This window comes from Cetorhinus maximus, chromosome 11 (genome assembly GCF_964194155.1).
Source record: "Cetorhinus maximus chromosome 11, sCetMax3.hap1.1, whole genome shotgun sequence".
In the NCBI taxonomy this organism is placed as follows: domain Eukaryota; kingdom Metazoa; phylum Chordata; class Chondrichthyes; order Lamniformes; family Cetorhinidae; genus Cetorhinus; species Cetorhinus maximus.
The window spans coordinates 35796377-35824218 of record NC_135889.1 but is presented as its reverse complement, the minus strand read 5'-3'; the positions used below and the strand labels follow the sequence as shown (position 1 = coordinate 35824218).

At 44.1% G+C, this 27842-nt stretch overlaps 1 protein-coding gene across 3 annotated transcripts in view; it reads left to right on the top strand.

The window, feature by feature from the left end:
* The window catches only part of LOC144686508 (SPATS2-like protein), a 230507-nt gene that overhangs the window by 84693 nt on the left and 117972 nt on the right, over window positions 1-27842 (top strand). For 2 of the 3 annotated variants that reach the window (XM_078551801.1, XM_078551804.1), the window contains exons 2-6: window positions 7038-7122; window positions 10901-11009; window positions 12255-12304; window positions 12396-12648; window positions 15739-15927. In XM_078551801.1, the coding sequence (XP_078407927.1) occupies window positions 7084-7122; window positions 10901-11009; window positions 12255-12304; window positions 12396-12648; window positions 15739-15927 (640 nt within the window). In that variant the 5' untranslated portion in view covers window positions 7038-7083. Of the gene's footprint in view, window positions 1-3787; window positions 3927-7037; window positions 7123-10900; window positions 11010-12254; window positions 12305-12395; window positions 12649-15738; window positions 15928-27842 lie in introns of all 3 variants that reach the window. The other variant, XM_078551803.1, reaches the window with a different exon arrangement.

Below are 27842 nucleotides of genomic sequence, written 5' to 3'. Positions count from 1 at the left end.
GGGTAGGGTGGCCAGTAGGCGAAGTGGCAGGGTGGCAGATGGGTAGAGTGGCATGTGGGTAGGCTGGTGAGGTTGGGTGAGTGGATAGGTAGGTTGGGGATAGTTGGGTCAGGGGAAAATTGGGATGTCAGGGGGCAGAGGGTGAGTAGGGTGATGGAATTAGTCAGGTCAGGTCAGGTCGGGGAGGAGTCGGTTGTTTGTGGGGTAGGCAGGGCGTCGGGAGGATTTGGGGGATGGGAGCTAGTCAGGTCGGTACAGCAGGTGTTGGGAAATCAGGTGGTGGGAGCTAGGCAGATCGAGTCAGTGGAGCCAGGTGGCAGGGGCTAGTCAGGTTGGGTCTGGGAGTTGGGTGGCGGGGGCTAGTCAGGTTGGGTCTGGGAGTCGGGTGGTGGGGGCTAGTCAGGTTGGGTCTGGGAGTCGGGTGGTGGGGGCTAGTCAGGTCGTAGAAACATAGAAACGTGGAAAATAGGAGCAGGAGAAGGCCATTCAGCCCTTCGAGCCTGCTCCACCATTCATTATGATCATGGCTGATCATCCAACTCAATAGCCTGCTCCCGCTTTCTCCCCATATCCTTTGATCCCTTTCACCCCAAGAGCTATATCTAAATCCTTCTTGAAAACATACAATGTTTTAGCCTCAACTACTTTCTGTGGTAGCGAATTCCCCAGGCTCACCACTCTCTGGGTGAAGAAATTTCTCCTCATCTCAGTCCTAAATGGTCTACCCCGTATCCTCAGACTGTGACCCGTGGTTCTGGACCCCCCCACCATCGGGAACATCCTTCCTGCATCTACCCTGTCTAGTCCTGTTAGAATTTTATAGGTTTCTATGAGATCTCCCCTCATTCTTCTGAACTCCAGCGATTATAATCCTAACCGACTCAATCTCTCCTCATTTGTCAGTCCCGCCATCCCAGGAATCAGTCGGGTAAACCTTCGCTGCACTCCCTCTATAGCAAGAACGTCCTTCCTTAGATAAGGAGACCAAAACTGCACACAATATTCCAGGTGTGGTTTCACCAAGGCCCTGTATAATTGCAGCAAAACATCCCTGCTCCTGTACTCGAATCCTCTCGCAATGAAGGCCAACATGCCATTTGCCTTCTTTACCACCTGCTGCACCTGCATGCTTACCTTCAGCGACTGGTGTACGAGGACACCCAGGTCTCATTGCACATTCCCCTCTCTCAATTCATAGCCATTCAGATAATAATCTGCCTTCCTGTTTTTGCTACCAAAGTGGATAACCGCACATTTATCCACATTATACTGCATCTGCCATGCATTTGCCCACTCACTCAGCTTGTCCAAATCACACTGAAGCATCTCCGCATCCTCCTCACAGTTGACCCTCCCACCCAGCTTTGTGTCATCTGCAAATTTGGAGATATTACATTTAATTCCCTCATCTAAATCATTACTATATTTTGTGAATAGCTGGGGTCCCAGCATCGATCCCTGCGGTACCCCACTAGTTACTGCCTGCCATTCAGAAAAAGACCTGTTTATTCCTACTCTTTGTTCCCTGTCTGCCAACCAGTTTTCTATCCATCTCAAAACACTACCCCCAATCCCATGAGCTTTAATTTTACACACTAATCTCTTATGTGGGACTTTGTCGAAAGCCTTCTGAAAGTCCAAATAAACCACATCCACTGACTCCCCCTCATCAACTCTACTAGTTACATCCTCGAAAAATTCCAGTAGATTTGTCAAGCATGATTTCCCTTTCGTAAATCCGTGCTGACTCCGTCCAATTCTGCCACTGTTTTCCAAGTGCTCAGCTACTAAATCTTTTATATTGGACTCTAGAATTTTCCGAGATCGAGTCAGAGAGTTGGTTGCTGGGGGCTAGTCAGGTCGGCTTGGGGGAGTTGGGTGGTGGAGGCTAGTCAGGTCGGCTCGGTGGGGGGAATCGGGTGGTTAGGCAGGGTAGGCGGGACGAGATGGAGGGGGTGGGTGCTTAAAGGGAGAGTCGGGTGGGTCAGTTGTGTAGTTACCAATGTGTTAGACTTGGATTTTTCCATCACATTTCCTGGGTAAGTATTCAGATGAGTAAGTAGGAACTGTCTGAAACCTCCAACTCTAACACAGAGTTGGAGGCTTTTTCCCACAGTGCCAGGGAGCAGGGGAATGGCCCACCAGAAGTTCAAACTTCTCAGGCAATCCGAGGGAGCTGGTGCGTCAGGACTTCCACAGGGTCCTGAGGTGCATCTTGGGTCATATGTCTGGTCTTTGATGACTGGGAGACCGGAGTTCTGAGTCATGATGTTTTTGGTGGCTCCAGGGTTTTATTCCGATACCCGTTATCCCCGCATGTTGAGGTGGCAAGTGGGGGGGTGGGGTGGGGGGAAACAGTCATCAACTGGGCATTGAGAAGTTATCCCTTATCTCCAATAAACTAGTTTTTGCTTGTTCTTGAAGGCATGAAGATGGGCAGGAATGGCAGGCTGTCTTCGAGTGAAGCCAGGAGATCAGGCATCCAGCAACATCATGTTCTGTGCATGGTCACACACCAACTGCGCACTCATTGAATTGTATCCCTTGCAGTATCTATACCTCTCCGCATTGCCTGGGGGGCCTGCAGAGCCATATGTATGTAGTTCAAGGTTCCCTGCAGTATTGGAAATGCCTCTATCCTGACAAAGCCACATGCCCTCTCATCCTGTTTGTCCCTTCTTAGACAGAATATGATGTAGTCGCCTCTCTCTACATATATGGCCTCCATCACCTCCCAGATACAGTGATGTACGCCCGATTGGAAAATATGTTGGATATGTCACCTGCTTCTGCCTGCAAAGATCTGGACACATAAGCGTTCTATGCCATTGTGACCTTTACAGCCACTGGCTGTGCCATCCATGTCCTGGTATGAAGTTTCAGGTCATGTTGAAGGAGGTGGCACAGTTCTGATACCACCTCCTTTTGAATCTTTTGAGTCACCTCATCCATTGCTGGCTAAGTAGAAAGAATGAGAAGTGCTCTTTGAAAACCCATTGTTGGTAGGGCCTTCTCTGGAGAGCCTTCCTCCTCCTGATCATATCATGTCCCTCTCTTTGCTCCATTCCTCTGTCATGTGGCAGATGGACTGCAATGACACCTCAATACCTCTTGCAGTCTTAAGTAACCAAATCCTTTGCTTTTCCTAGATATTCCACACTGTTCTTGGCCCTTTTCCAACATATAATCAAAGCATGTAGCTTTCTTTGGCAGCAAATTGTAGAGAAAGTAATTCACACTGGTTTTCTGTTCCTGATTCAAAATCAATGGATAGGAAAATTAGGTAGAATGTATGATGGGCGACCGATCCACAAGTGCCAGTTTTCTGCCTGAGACCAAATTGAAAATTACTCTATTGGCGTTGACCAAAGGGAACTTAATAGCAGTACTGGTTGTAGTAATGGGTGAAGCTACTGAAGTTTGCATTACTACTGTTCCAAAGGGGTTCTTCATTCCAATGGCCCACAGCATGGAGTCAGCAACCTTCTACTGCCTTCTTGGATCTTCACGGTTTTTCGTGAGCCCTCTTTACTTAAAGTCTGCTAACTGCAACCCTTGTCCTGCTTGGAGCTTGCTTCTCTACTCCTGTGTTTTTTTTTCTTAATTTAACTGGGACCTGTCTCTGTCTCCTCTTTCTTTCCCCTACCTGGGACTTCCTTTGGGGCCTTTCCCTCTCCCCTCCCCTTTTGGGACCTCGCACTGTCCCCTGCCTGAGACACGCCTTCAATGGTATGCCGTCCCTGGTCACATGACCTTGGTTTTTGTGCCGTTTTTCTTTTCTGTACAGGTATGCTGGGCCTGTCCTCAACCCGAAGAACTTACACTGCTGAACTGCAGATGTGCAGCCTGCTCCTGGTCTGTGCATGCGCAGAAACTCCAAGGTGTGCTGGGACTTGGAGTCCCTGACCCCAGCTCTCAACTCCAAGGTAAATCTGGCTTTCATAACAATCAGCCAGAGTCAACATGTTTTTGTGAAAGGGAAACCATGTTTGACTAATTTATTGGAATTCTTTGAGGAAGTAACAAGCAATGCTGATAAAGGGAAACCTGTGGATGTGCTGTACTTAGATTTCCAGAAGGCATTTGACAAAGCTCCACGTCAAAGGTTACTACACAAAATAAGAGCTCATGGTGGCGGGGGTAACATATTACTATGGATAGAGGATTGTTTACCTAACGGGAAACAGACAGTAAGCATAAATGGGTTATTTTCAGCTTGGTAAGATGTGATGAGTGGAGTATAACAGGGATCAGTGCTGGGGCCTCAACTATTTACAATTTATCTCAATGACTTGGATGAAGGGACCAAATATATGGTTACTAAATTTGCTGATGACACAAAAATAGATAGGAAAGTAAGCTGTGAAGAAGACATAAGGCATCTGCAAAGGGATATAGATAGGTTAAGTGAGTGGACAAAAAATTGACAGATGAAGTATAATGTGGGAAAATGTGAACTTTTCCCTTTGGCAGGAAGAACAGAAAAGCAGCATATTATTTGAATGAAGAGAAATTGTGGAACTCTGAGGTACAGAGAGATCTGGGTGTCCTGGGACATGAATCACAACAAGTTAGTATGCATGTACAGCAAGTGATTAGGAAGACAAATGGAATGTTGTCATTTATTGCAAGGAGAATGGAATGTAAAAGTAGGGATGTTTTGGAGCAATTGTACAGGGTGTTCATGAGACCACACCTGGAGTACTTTATACTGTGTCTCCTCATTTAAGAAAGGACATAAATGCATTAGAAGCAGTTCAGAGAAGGTTCACTCGACTGACACCTGGGATGGGAGGTTATCTTTTGAGTTTGGACAGGCTGAGCCTGTGTTCATTGGAGTTTTGAAGAATGAGAGGTGATCTTATTGAATAACATATATGATCCTGAGGGTACTTGACAGGATGGATGCTGAAAGGATGTTTCCCCTTGTGGGAGAGACTAAAACTAGGAGACACAGTTTAAAAATAAGGAGTCTCCCATTTATCATGGAGATGAGGAAAAATTTTTTCGTGAGTCTTTGGAATTCTTCCTCAGAGAGCAGTGGAGGCAGGGTCATTGAATGTTTTTAAGTCAGAGGTAGATAGATTCTTGACTAACAAGAGAATCAAAGATTACCAGGGTTAGGTGGAATGTGGAGTTTAGGCCACAATCAGATCAGCCATGATCTTACTGAATGGTGGAGCAGGCTCAAGGGGCTGAATGGTCTACTCCTGCTCCTAATTCGTATGTTTGTATGTTTGAATGAAAGCCTTTACTGTTGTTGGATATGCAGCTGTTTGGACATAATTAAAGGAGACAGTATTGACAGTATTCTACAGTTCATTATTAATATTGTAATTCCAACGGAGTGATATTTCTCAATTCTCAGTAAAAAGTTCTCAGACCTGCCTATGGTGTGACTGTCATATCAAATTCCAAAATATTAAATATTGAATTGCATATTCAGTTGAACCAGGAATTAAAACTATTGTTTCATTCCATAGAAATGAAAGGGCTGAGACTGCAATATAATTTCAGACAGGCATAGAGCCAGTTTGTTGGAGAGAGGATGAATCCAGAGATGGAAGAAATATTTAGGTGATAAATAAATGCTAATAGGATAGCATAAGATCCTATAACCATGGGTCTAATATGCAAGTGAAGATTCAAGGGTCTGTAAGGAGGACAGTGCTGTCCTAGTGTCCTAACTGTCATATTCTATTTCATATTGTATTACATTAAAATTCAGAAGAGCTTGGTTTGATTGTACAATCATCTCATGATGTCTTAATGTAACCCAATTTGATGTAGAAACAAAGGCATGGAGTTTAGCTTGGCTAAGCATTCTCTGCAGGAATGCTGATGTGAGATTGGGAAGCCCAGAAAAACAGATTTCCCAAATTTTTTTGTTGATTTTCCTGCCCACAGCCAGCCTGATTGATAGGATCCCGGATGGGGGAGTCAAACTGAGTAGGAAGCAGTTAGGCATAGTTGGGGAGAGGGGGGAGGTGGTGAGTTTTCTTGAGGGGAGTGTGGGTATCTAGATCATGGAGGTGTGGTCCCAATTTTGGCCTTGGAAGTGGTTCCGATGGTGATTTGAGGGTCTGATGGCAGTCGGGAGGAGTGAGAGCAAGCATACAGATTGCAAGGGTTTGAAAGTTTACTGGGCAGCTTGTTGGGCCTGAAGTAAACATGTTGCCCGTCTGGCCCACAAGCAGTGCTGTAAAGGTACTTACCTCATGGGTTCAGCCCTTCTTGCTTCCTTTCACCTGTTGGGTTTCCCAAGGCCTAGGAAATACTGCCAACATGAGTTTAAAATAGAATGTTTTTTTAAAATAAAAGCAGGCAGCCTCGTTATAGTATTTGAATGACCTACCCACCTCCTATGGGTGAATTGTTTGCGACCTCTGTCAAAACCAGAAGTGAATGGGCTCGAGGTGGGTTGAGTCCCTATTTCAGATTATATGAATTCTAACCTCTGACCTAACCCCAATCCAACCACTCGTGGGAGTGAGGATTCAGCACAAAGACTTGGCCATTAACCACTGTTCCATTTTTTTTGGTGTCCTATAATGCAAATCTAATGGCTAGAGGAAGATATATGAGTGGTGTTTGGTACATAGTGAGAGACTACTAATTGGATATTGCAGGATAGATGTAGCAAAGGTGAACAGAGGATGATCATAATACATGGATTTTGGCCTGAAACACTGGGTAGAAATGGCTTGGAGAATATAGGTATTGATTGAGTAATCAGATTCCTGGATCATTGATACTACTCATTTCTAAATCTTTTCCAATGTTCCTTACTGAATGAAGTACTTGTATTTTGACAGAATGTAAACAATCATTATTACTGACTGAAACCCTGAAAGATGAATTTATCATACATTAAGTTAATAGAGTGAAGTAGCTACTGCACAAATGTTATGATTAATAATATTTCTCATAGCTGTGTTAATCTTAAATTGGCTCTAACATTAGTTTCAATCTTAAAGAATTGGTTAGTTAAGACACAAGCTTAAATTATTGACCTTTGTGATTGGTTACTCCTGCAGGTTCAATTGGAATTGTGTTTGAATTCAGGCTACCATCAAAACAGCAATGTCTGAAACCAATATTCAGGAAAAGTTCAAGGAAAAGGTAAGGGTTCAGCACAAATGCCCAACATTATATTTATATTTATAGGGTTTAAATATATGAGAAGAGAAACCAGTGTGATAGGTTTACATTGTATGACATGCAAGTTAGGAATTTAATATTTCAAATCCAACATATGCCTATGGTATTTTGACAATGATATTGTGACTAAGCTTTTCGTGTTGATTAATTTCTGTAAATATGAGAGCTTTGCAGTTTAATTCCAGTAAGGTTTGTATTTCAATGTGCTTATTTAAAGAAATAGCTCCATGTTTCCTAAACATTGTTAGCACAGTGTCACTATGCTGACTCATTGGTCCCAATATTAAATCTCGGGACAATTAAAATGAGGACATCTGATCCAACTGCCTTCTTGCCATGTTCCAATGTTAAGCAAACCTTTTGCGCAGAACAACCACACATAAGCAGGGGTCTTTCTTAAATAAAAGGCCAGTCAGGACCTGACTGCAATATTAGTCAGAGGTTTAACAATGGCTGCTCCACCAGGGCTACATGCCAGGAAAGTGGATCATGGGCCAGAAGAGGCCCAGGCAGCTAATTTTTAAAACTCCCTCGCGATGCTCACAAGATGTCTTGGGCCTTCCTTGTCCCAGACAATGTAAAAATGCAGCAAGTTCTCAATAATTATAGGGAGGCTAAGAGTGAAATGATATTTGCCCAAAGCAACTGGCGGAGCATTGTAAATTAATCAGCAAGTTTTTCACAACTCATTCTGTTTCTCTTAATCTCCTGAATTTGCTGGCCGATTTGAGCCTTAATAATGTCATGCATCCAGAAATTTGCCATTAGTTTCTCAGGAAGATTTACCCATTGTGTCTTCCAATGTAAAGAGGCAGTAAAAAGGTGCCAGCAGAAACACTGGACTTTTAGCAGCCCACCTTGCATCCTTTATTCCAATGGTGGTATGATCTGAGAAGGAAGGCTGGAGGCCTGGCATGTGCTGTTGTCCGAACTTCCAACCGTATCAGGTTGGTGCACTCCAGTTGTTGCTGTCCCATGTGGCTCTGGATTTATGTCCCCATTGATAAGCTGGATGGCTGATCTAATGTCAGCTATCAGATCCTGAAAATCTTGAAAGAGAGCAATGTGCAATGCTGTAGTCATGGTCTGGGAGCCAGTGTGCTGGGTCCTATCTATTCTCTACCATACTCCAGCAGAACAATAGTTTTTACTCTCCATGTCTGGTTGTTTATTTGATAGGAGTCTGTTGCAGATTCTAGTGAAGGGGTCACGTGCTCCACTGGTGACTGTAATGAAGAAAAGGCTTCCCTAATATTGCTGCAGTTGAGAATTGTTGGCTCAGATTTACATCAGCCATTTCCTGTATGTCTCTGATGAAGCCTTTGACAAGGTCCCACATGGGAGACTTATAAAGAAGGCAAATGCACATGGGATACAGGGTAATTTGATAAGGTGGATTCAAAATTGGCTTAGTTGTAGGAGACGGAGGGTGATGACAGAAGGATGCTTTAGTGACTGGAAGCCAGTGTCCAGTGGCGTACCACAGGGATCTGTGCTCGGTCCCCTATTATTCGTCATTTATATAAATGACATAGATGACTATGTGGGGGGTAGGATTAGTAAGTTTGCGGATGGCACAAAGATTGGCCGGGTGGTTAACAGTGAGGTTGAGTGTCTTGGGCTACAGGAAGATATAGACGGGATGGTCAAATGGGCAGCTAAGTGGCAGATGGAATTTAACCCTGAAAAGTGTGAGGTGATACACTTTGGAAGGAGTAATTTGACAAGGAAGTATTCAATGAATGACATGGAACTAGGAAGTTCTGAGGAACAAAGGGACCTTGGCGTGTGTCCATAGATCTCTGAAGGCGGAGGGGCATGTTAGTAGGGTGGTGAAAAAGGCATATGGGACACTTGCCTTTATCAATTGAGGCATAGATTACAAAAGTAGGGAGGTCATGTTGGAGTTGTATAGAACCTTGGTGAGGCCACAGCTGGAGTACTGTGTGCAGTTTTGGTCGCCACATTATAGGAAGGATGTGATTGCACTGGAGGGGGTGCAGAGGAGACTCACCAGGATGTTGCCTGGGATGAAACATTTAAGTTATGAAGAGAGGTTGGATAGATTTGGGTTGTTTTTGTTGGAGCAGGGAAGACTGAGGGGCGACCTGATCGAGGTGTACAAGATTATGAAGGGCATTGACAGGATGGATAGGGAGCAGCTGTTCCCCTTAGTTGAAGGGTCAGTCACAAGGGGGCATAAGTTGAAGGTGAGAGGCAGGAGGTTTAGGGAGGATGTGAGGGAAAACCTTTTTACCCACAGGGTGGTGAAGGTCTGGAATGCACTGCCTGGGAGGGTGGTGCAGGCGGGTTGCCTCACATCCTTTAAAAAGTACCTGGAGAGCACTTGGCACGGCATAACATTCAAGGCTATGGGCCAAGTGCTGGTAAATGGGATTAGGTAGGTAGGTCAGGTATTTCTCACGTGTCGGTGCAGACTTGATGGGCCGAAGGGCCTCTTCTGCACTATGATACTGTGATTCTGTGAGATTCTGTGACCGACCTTAGGGCCTGTATGTAGGTGTGATATTCCTTGAATATCCTTCTTTTCAGACAAATCATTATGAGTTTTGGGTCCCACAACTTCAAAGCCATACCCAGCCTTCTCCTCAGCTTCTGCTGGGAAGTTTATTCAGCTTTCACATGTTGTGTGAATCAACAGCTGCCACATTCTCACAAACACTGAGTAATTTCTCACTGGTGAAAGTATCTGAGGTGGTGCCTGGGAGTGATGAAGGAAGTGATGCAGGGGATGAGTTAGCAGCGGAGAAGAAAGCCAGGCAGGGATTATGTGCAGGAACTCATGTGTGGGCTTTAATCCATCTTTATTTCTCCCTTTATTATCTTCCTCCTCATCTTCCTCTTCATCATCACCATAAGATGTAGTTACATAGCACGAGGAAGGACTGACTATTGATTGCATGTGTCTGGCTTTAAAATGATTATTAATTAAGTGACAAAATGATGCTATTCTTTGGAGCATTGCATGAAACACAGAATCAATGCTTTCCCCATTCAGGGATACAGAATGGCACTAAGCAGGGACTAGGCATAGCATCATAACTTCAGACCATGAACTCTCTCCTCCATCCTGACCCCTTTTTAAATCCATTTTCCCCCAAACCCCTACCCCACAAGGCATCTGTCACTTGTTCTGACATTTTGCTTTCACAGAGCACTGACCCTTGTTCTGTTATTAACACATTCTGCTATCTTCCCTTTATGCCACTATCAGCACCTTCTTAGGTCTTTAACACTACCATTAACACTCTCTTTGTTTTGTGTCCATGACATCTTTGTCAATCTCTCCTGAGCACCCACCTGTCCCTGACCTTCCATTTTGCTCCACCTGCTCCACCCCCTCTTAAACAGTACAAAATCCATCACATTTTTACCTCTCTTTAGCTCGGAAGAAGAGTCATATGGACACAAAACATTAACTCTGTTTCTCTCTCCACAGATGCTGCCAGACCCACTGAGTTTTTCCAGCATTTTCTGTTATTATTATTATTTTATTATTATTTTTAATGATGTTCTAGTCTCTCCCTTATGATTCTCATACAGAGAAGGGAAGCTAGATCAGGAGCCGATCACATGCATTTTCAATATATTTGTCTCTGAGGTACATGAAGCCGAGAACAGGAAAGAATGGGAGAAAAAACAGCAAGTGTGACCATGAAAACATCATCATAAAGTAGGAGTGTTATCAATGTATTAACAAACTTGTTCCATATTCTAGATCACTGCTGTTCGAACTGTGGTTCCAAACAGAAGTAACAATGAAATTGTCTTGGTGCTACAACACTTTGATAACAACGTGAACAAGGCAGTTCAAGCTTTCATGGACGGTAAAAAGATGCTTCTGCCTTTGTTGCCATTGTTAATAAGTTTGACAATTCCCTCAAACATTTAGCTCTCTCTTTCACCATAAAACTCTTCCTAAGATACACTGCATATTGATCATATCCACTGCTTAATTCTCAGAAGCAGTTCAGAGTATAATGCTGAACCATATTAGTCTGGTAATAAGATATTACGGGTGGCTTCCTTAATGCCTGATGTCAAAGGGGTGAAATTCCCCTTTTAATGGGATAAGCAGGAACATCACATTTCCTCTGTTATCAATCACCCAATAATGAAATGGGTTTTTCAAAAACTATTAACTCGCATTAGTTATGGAGAAAGAAGTCATTCTTAGAGGAATTTCAGGACTACATAAACCCCAATATCAGTGGTAATGAAATTAAAAGGGGAAAGAGTTTATATCATAAAATTAGTGACAGCAAGGTCCCAACAATCCATAAGGATAGGTCTGGCAGCAACTGTGGAGAGAGAAACAGAGTTAATATTTCAAGCCTGTATGACCCTTCTTCAGAGCTGAACAGAAGTGGAAATCTGATTAAATGTATACTGTTTATGGGGGCGTGGGTTAGGTGGAGCTGGATAGAAGGTCAGCAATAGGTGGGGACAAAGGAGGGATTGACAAAGCTGTCATGAATTAAAGGACAAAGGGAGTGTTAATGGTAGTGGTTAGTGCTAAAACCTTTTTTAGTACTGACCACTACCATTAACACTCCCTCTTCCAATGCTCCGATCAATCTATCCTTGGCCAGAGAATCACGTGCAATGGCTTCTCTTCCCACTCATGCACCATTACTTCTGGTGTCCCCAAGGATTCCTGTCCTTGGATCCCTCCTATTTCTCATCTACATTCTTGGTAACATCATTTGAAACCAATTTTCACATGTACCCTGATGACACCCAGCTCTATCCCACCACTGTAACTGTGCCGGAAATGCAGTGCCATAGAGACTGCATTGAGATATGTAAACAGGATTCCCACAGGATTCCAACAAAGTTGTAACAGTGGGAGTGAGGATAGTTCCAAGGAAATTCTGGGCCAACAGGTTAGAATAAATACTGCTGAATAAACAAGGAAATAGGGATTCTGTAAAATAAATGCCTTTCTCTTCATCTTATTCAAATCCTGTTCCACACACTTAACCAGTAATTTTAGTTCATTGCTAAAGAAAGCTATCATTAGATAACATTGAAGTTCAGTTATTGATGTTTTCTTTCCTGTTCTTTGTCAGGTAGTGCAGTGGAGGTTTTGAAAGAATGGAACGTGCCAGGTAAAAAGAAGGTAAGATTGAGAAGCCTTATTTTCAAACATGCAGCACTAAATTATATTTTTTGATTGGCTATATGAATAATATAAGAATTATTTCACCTAGCAGAATAAGAAAAGAAAAAGGAAACCAAAACAGCCAAATGGCCAGGTGAAGGAAGAGAAGAGACCTGACGGACTGGGAGAGAATGAGGCTCTCCCTCTATCCAAAGGTGGGCTGAACGGCTACCATGCCAACGGCTCTGCAAATGATGATTCCTCAGTGGATTCTCTCAGTGAGAGGATGGAGACTGTTTCCAACGATGAGAAGGCAGCAGTAAACCTGGAGTTACATCAGCTGCAAGCTCCAGAAAAATCAGGTCAGCTCTCAACATTGTTTTATCTGTTAAAATTAGCAAGAGAATACAACAGGAAAATAGAAAATGCTGGATAGCATCTGGGAAAAAGATTTGTTAACATTTCAGGTGTGAGATAAAAAAACCATTTAGACTGCCGAGAATGCGCAGTCTGTTCAATAAGGCAATGGCACACTCCTCCCTTTGTACAATATATAACCCAGTTACAATGCACAAGGTACAGTAAAGGTTGGATTGGGTGAAGATGACAGGATATCAGTTCGGGCTAATTTGGATCAAAGTCTCCAGTAGAAATGTTGAGCTATTTTTCTCTATTGCATACTGTGTTCTGAACAGGACTCTACAGGAGTGTCATTGGCCTTGGGCGGTAACATAAAATGGATGATGATGAATAGGCAGCTGGTTCCACAGCCTGCCAGACTTTCTGTTTCATTGAAGTCAATTCAAAAAGCAATCAGGCAAAGTGTGAAATGGGCTGTTATGCTAATTTGCATGCACTCATTTGTCCAAATTGTCCAATTTATTTTCCAATTTTGTCCAAAACGAATTTCACCCTAGCCACTCTGGACTGCTTGTGTTCTGTAAGTTCTAACTGAGCACTGATCACAGATTCAACAGTTCCTTCCCTCCAATTATAAAAAAAGATAATCTCTGTCCAGTGATTTTCCCACAGCAACATGCCAGGGTCTGGGAACCCAGCATTCCAACGGGATAGCCAGTTAGACGTCCGACCCATTAAGCTCTTTAGGAAGCTTGTTAAGGGGCCTATCCGGTGCAGAATGGAATTTTTAAACTTTATTTTGGCGTACCCACAGTTTAGTGCACAGCTATTGGGTTTGCCGCAGGGCCAATTAAAGTTTATTTGTCTTAGTGTTGAAATTGTTTTTTCATTGACCTATTTGTGCCAGCATGAGCACTAGACCTTTATTTTCCCTGCCTGACCCTTTCATCACTGTTGATGCTGTAGGCCCTTTAAGGAGCTGGTTCTCTCTTTTGCAAGGCAGCAGCAGCCTCCAATGTGGCCATCACCTGCCTTTGCCGTCGGCACCAAGCAGGCAGCCCCTGCCTCCTGGAGGCATTTGACACCTCTAATTGGGCGCCGATCTCGACCCCTGCCCAACTAGGGCATTTAGGTCTGGACTTTCACAATGACAGAGAGCCTGCCCATCATTGTGAAAATGGCGGAAGAAGCCAAAATCCAGAAATCCCCACCCTGAACATGGCACCTACCATTTTCATGGGGTCAGGGATGGGCATGGGTCAGGATTTGCACATGCATGTTTCATGGAGGCAGCTGCCCATATAAAACAGCAGCTGCATCCAGTCATGCCTGATTTTCATTATCCAGCAGTGGAAAACAGGGCATGTGCATATTAGACTTGGTAGGAGCAGATCTAAACTTTGTGGACTCCTTTGGAGAGATAGGGTACCCTTTAAGAGAGGTAGCATACCCCTTTGGATATGACCCCTGGACACCTTTGGGGAAGGTCAGGTGCCATTTGGGGGAGGTCAGGTGCCCCTTGGGATTGTTAAATGTAGACATGAATGTAGACATAAATGTGCGTTAAAAATGCATAAACTCATTAACTGTCATTGGAATTGTCAAAAGTGTCAAAATGATCTGTCAAAGGCAACTATCAAGCTGTAAAGGAATTTAAAACTCCTGCCCTTTAAATATTTGAAACAATGTCTGGAGTGTTTAAAAACATAATTACTTGTGATTTCACTCTGTCTGTTGACATAAGCCTGTGGGTTACCATCACTGCATGACTGATTTAATGAACTTCTATTATCAAGTAGGGTGCCTTCCATTTCACAGTTTGATTGACAGCTTCAAGTGGTTATAGACTCGTTGAAGTGGGACTATGAATCCCAATGTATGTTTTAATAAGGGATTAAGTTAATGAATGAAATGTTTGTAGTACAAGGAAGTAGTTGAAGTAATTTAAATATGTTGAATAGGTTTTTTATGATGACTTTTTAAAAAATAAGTTTGCTTTATTTTATTTAATTTAATCTCAGCATGGGTCCTGAGGTGTGCTCATGGTAGATACTGGGTGATTTGGCATGGTAGGTGTAAGCGTGAAGGTTGATTAGTGTGGGGGGGGGGTGGCACGGCTGAGCATTATTTGGCACTAAATTACTGAGTGGCCACAAAGGGCCAGGGGGTGGGTAGAGGAGCATAGATCATCATTGGGGGTGTGAGAGGTTATAAGGGATGAGTCGAGTGGCATAGGTTGGCATGGAGAGTATGAGAGCCATGGGGGTGAGTGGAGGAGCATAAGGTGGCACAGGTTGGCATGGATGGGGCAGGGGAAGTGTGTAGAGAGTGAGGGGGCGTGAGGCTGAGGGCCAGAGGGTTGTCATTTGTTTTATTGGTTTTTTTTATCTTGGACATGGTGTTGGAGCACAGAGGCAGGCCTTTTGCCTCTTCACCTACCTGCCTCCAAACTCATTCCAGGGTGGTGCTCCTGACTCCCGGAGAACCCCGCCACCCTGGAGCGAAAATCCCAACTTCTGGGGCACATTTTCCCCAGGTCAGGTTTGCAGAGCTGGAATTGTCCTGACTCTGCGCTCCCAACCCAGGAGCAAAAATGCAGGCTTTGCATTTAAAGGTAGCACTGCGACAGCGACACAGCTGAGGCACAGGGCTGGGACCCAGAATTCATCCTGGTGTCACAGGGAAAACTCGGCCTCACATCTCCAAACTTCCAAATATTTGGGTGCATGATGTATACAGATACTATTACAAAAGACTCAGGCATCTTTCTAGAACTGGCAGCATGGATTAAAGTGGTTCAACCATAACAATACTCATCACAGCAAAAAAAATGTTCATAGAAAAACGGTAAAATAAATGAAGCTTTTCCATCACAATCTAGGTCTTGGAGTGCAGGTGGTCAGTTAATTTAACAGTTTTCAGCCAACAGAAGTATTTTTGTGAGTATTATATATGGATACTAGATTTTTCTGATAATAAAAGCCTCAGACTGTGGTGGGAACTGTATCATATGATATACACTTGGATATTTTATAACCTGCTTCTATTTAGGTAACCTGCATTGAAATTGTTAACTTTCAACCTTTTTCTAGTTGGTTTCACTCCCAAAGAGGAAAAACTGCCTTTACAGCCAATGCCTCAACCTCTTCATGGTACTCAAAAATGTCAGATCAACAGACCGACCACAAACAAGGCAAAACCAAGAGCTTTGTCTGGTTCCCAATCCGCTGCACTGCAGTCTCCAACAGCAATAGGAGACCTGGTACCAAACAAGAAAAGAGGTAAAACGGTAACTCCTTGCAATGTGGAGTAATTACTCAATGTCAGCATGGATTGTTAAAGGCAAATTGGGCCAGATATTCCACTATCGGGAGCGACAATACACTGAACTTAAGTTGCTGATGTGTGTTGGGACTTCAAGAAGTCCGGACATAAGCACAGGCATTTTAATTACCCAGAAACCTTCCAATGCACTGATTTGCGCTGCCCAGGACCCTCCGTGCAAGTCTCTTACATTGATCTCAGTGTTGGAGACTTGGACAAGATTTATGCTACTTACTCAGATACTTACCCTAGAATAACTATACACTTTAATCTCCAATGCAACTCAGTGATTAACAGCATAATTCAACGCACCACCCCCACACATACCCCCTCATATCCCAACCAACCCCCGACCTGACCACCTACCCCACTGACCTGACTACCGACCATCACTAACCCGACTACCCATCCTCCGAACACCCTGACCTGGCTACCCATCCGAAACCCCCTAACCCTACCCCACCACCCACCCCCTGCCGAACCAACTCTCCACCTCCCCTGACCCCTGTGTTCCCCTATGACTACCTATCCCTTGCTGTGCTTTTCAATAATTGTATTTGAGCAAGTTGACCAGCTTTTAAAATATCTCCTTGCAATTGCAGAGTGACAAGGAAACATTGGCTCCATGTCGGACCTGTGGGCGCCCTCCAGCACTGATCCCACACTGGAGTTTGTGGGGTCAGTGACAAAGCACCTGATCTGCATGAGGCAAGTGGGCACAGCCACCACTGCAGACACCTGCCTATTCTATGACTACTTTTAATTTAGGCAGTCAGAATAATGATAACCACAGGTTCTTGCCATATCACATTAACTTTAGTACTGTGCCATGATAATGTCAGGCAGGAACAGATTGGATTCCTTTACTCAATAAATTAGTCTGCAAGCATGTAGTTACAAATTATAATTACACATGGTGTTACAATTCAGGCCATCTCCCAACTCTCTGGACTCTCTTCACAGCAAATGCAGCTTGCATACGCAGGTCTGTTTCCTGTGATCTGGAACATACAGTCTTTTATATGTGGTAAATGGAAATAGACTATGCACTGTAGGATTGCCATTCACTATTATATCATGAGTATGAAAGCTGCCATGCTCCTGTGCATTCTAAGTGTAGAGAACACCATGCCATGAGACCATACCATTTGTGCCAAAACTAGTAATTGAATTTAATTACAAAAATTAGAATTACACAGGAGCAAATAGATTTATGCAAAATAGTCAATAATACAGTACATGGCTTACACAGTACTAATGCAAAAATATTAAAAGTATCCAGAATCTTGAGAGTCTATCTCAAGATCCTTTAACCAAGTCTTTGAAGACACAAATGTGGAAGTCCTTCCACTTATAGAATCCTATTTGACCACCACCACAACATTCAAACAAATGGTGAAAGAAAATGAACTGCAGAACAGGGAAAGCTGTCCACTTAGAAGAAGTAGGCTCTCAACACCCAGATCACAGCAATGCTTTCATATTTGGCTTCTTCTTTGAAGGCCCAGATTCATTGTTAGCAGGCAGAGGAGTGGTTTATTAGCCCAGAGTGAAACTAAAGCCAATTAGAATTTTATCCCGTATGACACTCCCTTAAAGCTTGTGACAATTACAGACCTGAGTTAAACTACTTCCACCGTGGCACTGTTACACAGCTGCATTATTTTCTGGTTCTGTAAATAATAAGTCACCATTGGTTCCTCAGCCAGGAGACATGGTTCAAAAAAGGCAGCCCCTGAGTATTAAATATTCCTGCATACAAGGTGTACAGGAATGATAAGGAAAGAAAGAAAAGAGGAGGGGTGGCAATATTGATTAAGGGAAATATTACAGTGCTGGAGAGAAGATGTCTTGGTGGGGTCAATGACAATCTATTTGCTCAGAGTTAAGAACCAATAGAGGTACCATTGGACTAGTGGGTGTATTCTATAATTTCTCTTTACCTTCATCTTAAATGGAAGACCCCTTATTTTTAAACTGTGTGCCCTAATTCTACATTACACCAATGCGCTGTAAAACTGTAGCAAGACTTCCCTACTTTTACTCCATCCCTCTTGCAATAAAGGTCAACATTCCATGTGCCTTCCTAATTACTTGTTGTATCTACCTGCTAACATTTTGTGATTCATGTACAAGGTCACGCAGATCCCTCTTTTCCATAGCATTCTACAGTCTCTCCCCATTTAAATAATATCCTGCTTTTCTATTCTTCCTGACAACGTGGACAACCTCACATTTTCCAACATTATACTCCATCCACCAAATTTTTGCCATCTCACTTAAATTATCTAACCTTTTCAGACTCTTTGTATCCTCCTCACACTTGCTTTCCTCTATTTTGGTATCGTCAACCAATTTGGCTACAATACAGTTGGTACCGTCATCCAAGTCATTAATAATGATTTTAAACACTTGAGGCCCCAGCACTGATCCTTGCAGCACTCCACTCATTACAGTTTGCCAACCTGACGGTGATCCATTTATCTCGATTCTCTGTTTCCTGTTAGCTAGCCAATCTTCTATCCATGCTAAATTACCCCCAAAACCATGAGCTCTTATCTCCTGCAGTAACCTTTTATGTGGCACCTTATCAAATAAGTGCCTTTTGGAAATCCAAATACACTATATCTACTGGGATCCTTCTGTCTGCCCTGCTTGTTTCACCCTTAACCAATAAATTTGTCACCATGATTTCCCTTTCACAAAACCATGCTGGCTCGGCCTGATTGCATTATGATTTTTTTAAATGTCCTGGTACTATCTCTTTAATAATGGATTCTAACATTTTCCCAATGACAGATGTTAGACTATCTGGGCTATAATTTCCTGCTTTCTGTCTCCCTCCTTTCTTGAATGGTGGTGTTACATCTGTGGTTTTCCAATCTGCTAGGACCTTTCTAGGACCCAGGGAATTCTGGTAGATTATAACCAATGCACCTGCTATCTCTGCAGCCAGTTCTTTTAAGACCCTAGGAGTCAGGCCATCAGGTCTAGGGGACCCCTCAGCCTTTATTCCCATTAAGTTATCTGGTACTTTTTCTCTAGTGTTCGTAATTGTCTTAAGTTCCCCTCACCCTTCTTCCCCCTGCTTTTTAACTATTCTTGGGATGCTTCGTGTCTTCTACTGTAAAGACAGGTATAAAATACTTGTTCAGAGGCTCTACCATTTCTCTATTTACCATTATTAATTCCCCAGTCTCACCCTCTAAGAGACCAATGCTCACTTTTGCTACAGATGTCTCTTTATAGCAGGTTGGAGAGAAACTTAGTGAATAAATGGATAAAGCAACAGGTGTTATCATTCTAAAAACAAAGTGAACTTGGGTTGCCTGTTTTTCAGCTACCAATGAAGTAGTGGGGGAATCCTGTTTAAATGGTTAAAGACATACTGGGCATGTTAACTGAAGGGATATCTGCTTAAAAAATTAAGAATAATTTTAATGTTTCCAAAATGATGTGATGTTCCTTTGGGAACTATAAAACCTCACTATACTTCCGCAAAGCAGTAAGTGAAGCCCCAGCTTGCACTGAACAGCTGTTTACCTCTGGAAGTTGTCATTCACCCTTCACACTTTGTTTAATTCTCTCTGAATGTCTGTCGCAGTTTAAAGACATAATATTTATTTCCAGCTTATCTCTTGCTCTGCTCCATTGTTGTTCATCAGGAGGTGTCTGAACTGAATGAGAATTCACTGCAACAATGTTTGTCAAAAAGTATTGAAATTAAGCAGCGCACTCAGGAACGCCAGGACAACACAACCAACTCTGCAAACATTTAAAACTGATGTCGAAAAATTGGCAAGCTGTCAGTTTACCCTCCTGCATACATTTAATATTTATCATTTCACACCTGCTGAGGACTTAGCTGTGTAGCCCGGAGACGTATCAGATTCTAACCATGCGACCTGTACTGAGTTCTCTATTGCCAGCTGGGGCAGCATTAGGAATGCCAGGATTGGCCTCACTGGTCCTGGACTGAGGAGTGTAAAATTGGCAAAGGTGATAGTGACTGTTAGTCAGCAACTCCTGGCACGAGTCCATGTGTGTGGACGGCAGGTGGAAACAACATCAGGTTCAATCATGAGGGTTTCCCAGTTTGGTTAGCCTGCCAACTCTCGGAGTGGGTTTAGAGGACATGTTTAGTGCCAGATGCAAAGTTACTTTGGCTTCGCAGCTGGTGCTAAACTTGTGGAGACGTCCAAATGAAGCCGAGTGAGTCCAAAGCCCAGGAATTCCCACTTCTTGGTCCTGGTGTTAGGTTGGGCCTCGCCCCTGGACTTCAGTTACATTTACATTGTAACTGCATCACCTGTGAGAAGCTTTGCACTGATGCCATCATTAAAATACACTGGGCGGAATTTCCAAGCCCGCTGGCGGTGGGTGTGATAGGTGGCGTGCGCAGAAAATATGGCATGACTTGCTTCACAATGGCGTGAAGGCAGGCTGCGATCGTCCACTCAGCCTGCTGACGCCGGGCCGTGTTTTGCGCCATTGGTCGGCAGGGAGCTAATTGTAATACATTACCTTATAGTTAAAAGGTCATCCCGCCAGGCCCCTGGAATCCTGCTGTATCATCCGTCCACATCGGCGGGAAAGCACGCTGACATGTTTCACAACAGCACACAGGCGAGGTGCACTCAGTGGCCTTCACTTTGGGGGAACTGGGGTGAGTGAGCAGCAGCGTTCTCCACAGCTCACCCGTTGTTTACAGGCCTCGGGGCGCCGGGGGTGGGGGAAACTAATGCTGCAGCGAGTAACTCACCTCCTGAGCCCCAAAGCCTGTCAACCATCCACAAGTGTAACAACTGCGCTGGAAGGAGGACACTGTCTGTCTCTAGTTCCACAACTCCACAGATCACAACGCATATTTAAATGATTTCTCCAGCTAGCTATACTGCCAAATATGTGCTTAACCTATGAATCTCAGAATGACCACTCAACGCCCAGGTTTCTTCAATAAACAGGAAAATTGTTAGTTTATTATAAAACTAGACTTGTCAAGCAGAAGGCAAAGCTTATTAACATGCAGTATGAAATATGAAAGTATAATAGTTACTCTTTCTAAAAACCCTAACTCTCTCTCTCTCTCTCTCTCACTCACACACACACGCACGCACACCAAAAAATAAATAAAATAGAGGAATTCTGCAAAGGTTCAAGGGAAAAGGATAGATGTTCGAGTCCTTGAAATGGTGTCTGGGTTATACATTTGGTCTCTCAGCACTGATCTGCAAAGCAATCGATGACTCGAACTACTTTTCACATAGACGTCATGGAAAACTTGCAGTCGGTCAATTTCAGAATGTAGAAGGACTTCAGAACAACTTCCATTCACTTTTTGCTTTTGACTGGGTCTGGAGCTTCAGGAGCTGTTGTCTTTTTTACCCGAGCAGTTGATCCTTCTTGTTTTCTTCCCAAAAAGCAAAACCAGCCTACCAGCTTTTAAAACACAGTTTTTCAGGGCATGTTTTTTTTTCAAAGCCATAAACCACCGTATGACCCTTTTGTAAACAGTCCACTAGGGTCAAGAGGTTTCCAGCTTCTCCAAAAATGCTGAATTACCTTTTCTTGTAAAATGCTGTCTTTTCTAGGACCAGAAGCAGCCAGAGACCTTGCATTAACTCTTCAAGGGACAGTGCCTTATTAAAACACAAATTCTTCCAGAATGTTCTTAGTCCTTGGAGATGACCCATTTTCCATGATTAAAGTGTTTATGACACAAGGCACAAGTCAGGAATGTGATGGAACATTCTCCACTAGCGTGGATGTAGCTCCAACAACACTCAAGAAGCTCAACACCATCCAGGATGAAGCAGCCTGCTTGATCAGCACTCCATCCACCATATTAAACATTTACTTCCTCCACTAATCTTACACAGTGGCAGCAGTGAGTGCCATCTCCAGGATGCACTAACACAACTCACCAAGCCTCCTTCAAAAGCACCTTCCAAATCCATGACCTCTATCACCTAGAAGGATAAGAGCAGCAGCCACATGGAACACCAGCATCTGGATGTTCCCCTCCAAGCCACGCACCATCCTGACTTGGAACTATATCGCTGTTTCCTCACTATTGCTGGGTCAAAATCCTGGGACTCCTTCCCTAACAGCACTGTGGGTGTACCTACATGGACTGCAGTGGTTCAGGCAGCTCACCACCACCTTCTCAAGGGCAATGAGGGATGGGCAACAAATGGTGGCCTAGCCAGCAATGCTCACATCCCATGAAAGAACTTCAGAAAATTACAACTTTACTATTAACTATCAATGCAATTTAAATGAGTTATCATTTGTTACTGATAGAATCAAAATTCCTCAACCTCTGTTTTTCCCTCTGTGAACTGTTCCCCCCCACTTTGGATTCTCCATCTCCAGTTTCCTCACTCCCCCATTCCCCACCCCCCCCATCCTATTGATCGCCCCTCTTCCCCATCCCACCCACCACCCCCCCGCCCCCCCGTTTCCCTGACTTAGTTTCCCCTCTTAGTTTGATCACTAATTATTAGTACTTATCGCACAATGGCTGCTGGCATGAAACCACAAGCATAAATACTCAACTATAGGGAGCCCAAACATTATAAGGTAAACTCAATAACATTTATAGAAGTCATATGATTAGATGTCATGTGATTGGGCATTGCCTTGTCAGAGGTCATGAGGTCAGAATGTCATGTGATCAAACATCCAGGAAATACCTCCAGCCAGAGTTGGACAATCTTAATGAAGATCCATGTGAAGCATTATCACAGATATAGACTAGTTGGGCAAAATGGCCTGTTCCTGTGTTGTAATTTCTCTGTAACTCTAGGTAAGTTGTTCAGTGGTGAAGAAAGGATGGTTATGTAAAGCTTGTGAATGGATTTTGTATGGGAAATAAAACTTTGCATTTGTTGGAAAATAATATATAGTGCTGTCCCAGCCTGTCAAACCTGGCCCATCTCAATCAATGATTGCTGGAAAAATGCACCCAATGATCTCAGTGCAGATTGTGGTGTAAAATGTTCCCACTTCCAGATGTGGCTCGGCAGCCATCAGTTTCATACAGCTCATGAAGCCAAACTGTTCACAACAAAAGGTCCTCAAAGAAATAGCTGTTATTAAATAATGTAAAACTCTTGAGTGCAGCTGCAGAATCCAAGGCCATACATTTTATCCATCTTCGGGTGGCGGGACTGACATATGAGGAGAGATTGAGTCAGTTAGGATTATATTCGCTGGAGTTCAGAAGAATGATGGGGGATCTCATAGAAACCTATAAAATTCTAACAGGACTAGATAGGGTAGGTGCAGGAAGGATGTTCCCGATGGTGGGGGAGTCCAGAACCAGGGGTCACAGTCTGAGGATATGAGGTAGACCATTTAGTACTGAGATGAGGAGAAATTTCTTCACCCAGAGAGTGGTGACCCTGTGGAATTCGCTACCTCAGAAAATAGTTGAGGCCAAAACATTGTATGTTTTCAAGAAGGAATTAGATATAGCTCTTCGGGCAAAAGGGATCAAAGGATATGGGGAGAAAGCGGGAGCAGGCTATTGAGTTGGATGATCAGTCATGATCATAATGAATGTCAGAGCAGGCTCGAAGGGCCGAATGGCCTAATCCTGCTCCTATTTTCTATGTTTCTATGGGCAGAATTTTGCCCTTGTTGGGTGGGCGGGCCCAACCGGCTCAGCGGTGGGCGGACAGCCAATCGGCGCCGCCGAATTGGGCCCCGCGGCCATTTTGAGTGGGCGGGCCAATTAAGGCCCACCCAGCGGGCTGCCTGACGGGAAGCGCTTTGCGCTTCCTGTGCAGGGGGAGAAGGGAATCCCCAACTGTCAAAGTGCACTCTATTGCGCATGCGCGCGAAAGAGCGCACATCTCCCTGAGACTAAGTGCTGTCTCAGGGAGATCAGTGAAAGCTTTATAAACATCAAAAATAGAAAAATAAAAAAATTATTAAAGTGTCCCCCTCATGTGACAATGTCACACAAGATGGGACATGTTAATAAATATCACAGAAACTTTATTAAACTTTTTAAAGCAGACATGAAACCTCATCCCGCCAGTGGATGAGGTTTCATGTTTTTTCAGAAGCCCGCTGGGGCTCCTGGCCTGCCCGCCAGCCTTAAGGTTGGATGGGCAGGGCATTTAATTGGGTTGACTACCCTGTCAATGGCCTCAATTGGCCAGTGACAGGTCGGTGGGCGCACAGCTGATTTCGCTGTCCGCCCGCCTTCATGAATATTTAAATGGGGCGGGGTGACGTCAGGGGTTCCTCCCAACATCATCCCGCATCATTTTCCCCTCGGCGAGTGGGCCCCGCCCCCAACTCACCGACGGAAAAATTCTGGCCTATGTTTCTATGTTTATGAAATACTGAAGGGAAAACAAAACCAGGAGATTAGCTGCTAGCTTTCAATCTCAGCATGCAGACCAGATAATATCCTACTGTATGTTTAATGTTTGGGACCTAATGGACAGGATTTTGAGCCTGAAGCTAAATTTAAATGGGGATCTATTTGGAGAGGGTGCCAAAGTGCCATATCCATTCACTTAGGTAGGAAGAACAAGGACAAGGAACTATGAAATAAAGGGGACAATTCTAAAGGAGTTAAGGGGGGACCTGGGGGTAAATGTGCACATAACATTGAAGGTGGCAGTGCAGGTTGAGAGCGCGGTCAATAAAACATAAGGATCCTGGGCTTTATAGATAGGGGCATAGAGCACAAAAGCAAGGAAGTTATGCTAAACCTGTATAGAACACTGGCTCAGCCTCAACTGGATTATAGCTGGGATTTTCCTTTCTCAACAGGGGCAACCACTGAGATGTTCACTATTATTGAGGTTTGCAATGACTGCGACTTCCAGCGAACACACATGCTGAAATCCAGCAATTGTCGTGTTCCTGAATGGGTTCCAGAGCAGCCCCCACTGATGGTCTCACTGCGCCTATTCTGAAAGTAGCAGGAACCACTAATTTGAAAATTACACCTGTTCACCCTCAACTTGCAAAGATGTTTCTGAGCAAAAGGTTAGGGCTGATAATCACAGGCATAAATCAAGGAGCCAGCCCTCCACATAATTATCTCCCCATCCACTAACTAAACAAATGGTTGGTAATTGTGAATAATAATGTTTTTCTTGATTCTCCTTCACCCCCGGCTCATCCAGCCAGCCCCTACTGCTGCTCCACTCCTCCTCCCACTACTCCTATACCCACCTCCAACACCACCCGCCACCCAACCACCTCCCCAGTTCCCGTCCATCAAGTGCTGCTTCCAATAGTAGTGGGATTAAGGAGCTGAGGGGTGGGAGAGCCGGAGCGGAGATGGGCAGAGCCCGAGGAACAGGGGAGGAGCCGGGGATGCAGTGGGGAGAGGAACCAGGGTTTCAAGGGGCAAGGAGATGTGGGTGCCGCTGTGGCAGGGGGTGGTGGAATTTCGGGGTGGAGAGGAGCTGAGTGGTGTTAATGCGTGAGGCACAAGCCCAAGCAAACTTTTAAAAATTGTTATAGAGGTGTTAAAAGTATTTAAATGTTTATAACTGTTTTAAAAAGTGACAAAACAGTTGGAATTATTAAAATTATGAAAGTAAACTTATCTGTTATTGAGCTTAAGACTGACCTCAAGGGCCGTGCCTTCAGCTCGTGATGCCACTAGGGGTGTGGCTTCACTGACAATACTGGGAGGCCTCACTGCTTGTTCTGAAGCTAGGTCTTGCTGCAGGAAGAAGAGGAAGTTTTCACTGCAGCCTCCGGAGAAGTACTGATTTTTTTCACAGCCTCAGAGTCGGAAGTCGGAGTGGAGTGGAGTCGGAAATTTAGATGCTACTGTTGCCATGGTAGCCAACAGCAACTTAAGTGCTCCCATTGCCAGTCAAAGTGCTTCTGCCTGTGGAACAGTCGGTCATATCCAGATGCCTCCAGGAGTAGAGGAAACAGTAATGCTCCAGGTCACGGTAAAACACCAGCTCTCAGCCTAGCACCAGCTTGAGGTTGTGGTGGATCTAAAGCTAGTTTCAGGAGTCTGGAAGTCCTCGAATGCGCATGTGATAGATAAGGAAACCGAAGTTGATGTTATCGAGCAGGATGATCAAGAGTTGTACTCAGTCAGAGAGCAAGAGAAACAGTATGTGGAAGATAATAATGGGACTGAAGATATCATTCCAGCGCCCACAGTAAGAATCAAAGTCAGAGATTCATAACTTACTTTCATTATTGACACAGATGCAGCAGTACCTGTAGTATATTGCAAGGTCTGAGCATTTTGTTATGTTTCCCTTTCTGTTGTGAGGTGTAAATAATGTTAGTTCAGTAATGGCTGCCGGCAGTTGAGCATGTGTTAGCCTGAATGCAATACACAACAGAAAGATGATAATGTGTCTGGGATGGAATTTTCTTTTACACTTCCTTTGAGAAATTATAGATTGACGCGTTTTTTTGAAACCCCTGAAGTTTATTTTGAACAGTTTGAAAGATCGCTCCCTGTGAATGGTATTCAGGTACACTGAGTCAGCAGGGTACGCAATTGAAAAATGGCACTGAAGGCAAATTTGGGGACAATGGGGAAATTCAACCCTAACAAAGAGGACTGGTGTAATTACAAATAAAGGTTACAAATTTGGCTGAAGGCAAATAAAATAGATGAGAATAAAGTAAATTTTTCCTCACCATGATGGGGCCAGATTCTTTTGATGTGGTGTCTAACCAAATGTTGCCAACAAAACCTCAGTATTATGGAATACTTTTAAATTAATTAGATACTAGACTTGTGTTATGACATGTCTGAGAATGAGATTGCACTGAGAGTTGGGGAAGAATTTTCCCCCTGTTTGGGGGGGGGGGGATGTTCAGGAGTGGGTGCGTGCGGGCACGCCTCCAATCAGCGCCCCTGTTTGGGGGCGCGCTGCCATTTTTCGTGGGCAGGCCAATTAAGGCCCACCCAGCGTGACGTACGCCAGGAAGCACTATGCGCTCCCTGTGCGGGCGGGGGGGAGCGGATTCCCTAAGCCAGGAGTGTGCTCTATCACGCATGTGCACGAATGAGTGCACTCATCTCCCTGAGGCTAAGTGCTGCCTCAGGGAGATCAGCGCCAAATTTTAAAAAGGTACATGTAGAGAAATAAAATTTCCCTGACATGTCCCCTCATGTGAAACTGTCATATGAGTTGGGACATGTCCATCACTTTTAAGTAAACTTTTATTAAATTTTTAAAAACCTGCATGAAACCTCATCCCGCCCGTGGATGAGGTTTCATGCTTTTTCTGAAGAGGGCTCCCGGCCTGCCCGCCAACTTTAAGGTTGGACGGGCAGGTCCATTAACTAGTCTAATTACTTTTTAAACGGCCTCAATAGTCCGTTGACAGGTCGGCAGACGCACAGCTGATTCAGCTGCGCCCCCGTCAGCCTGAAAACTGAAATGACGCGGGGTGACATCGGGAGTTCCACTCAACGTCATCCCGCGTCATTTTACGCATCGGCGAGCGGGCCCTGCCCCCCACTCGCTGACCTCAATATCCTGCCCTTGCATTCCTCAAAAGGAAACAGTTGCCAAGTAAAGACTGTTGCAGGTTATATTCTCAAATTAAAGAAACTCTCTCATTACTGTGGGCATGGCACAAAGTTAGAAATCAACCTTAGAGACACAATTTTTAGGAGGCCTAAAGAATGATAAAGTGCAGGCCAAGCGTTTGAGCAAAGGCAATAAGCTGACATGGAAGGATCGAGGCCTATGATGAGGCCACAGCCATAGAAAAAGCAGAAAAAGATGGTTGCAAATTGCAAGGGAGTTCTTTTCCTGAGCCAGCAGGGGAGGTCCACTGGATTTCAGTGAGATCCAGGCCACGGCAACCAAGTTCGCAGTCTCAGAATCAGAAATCTAGAGGCTACTGT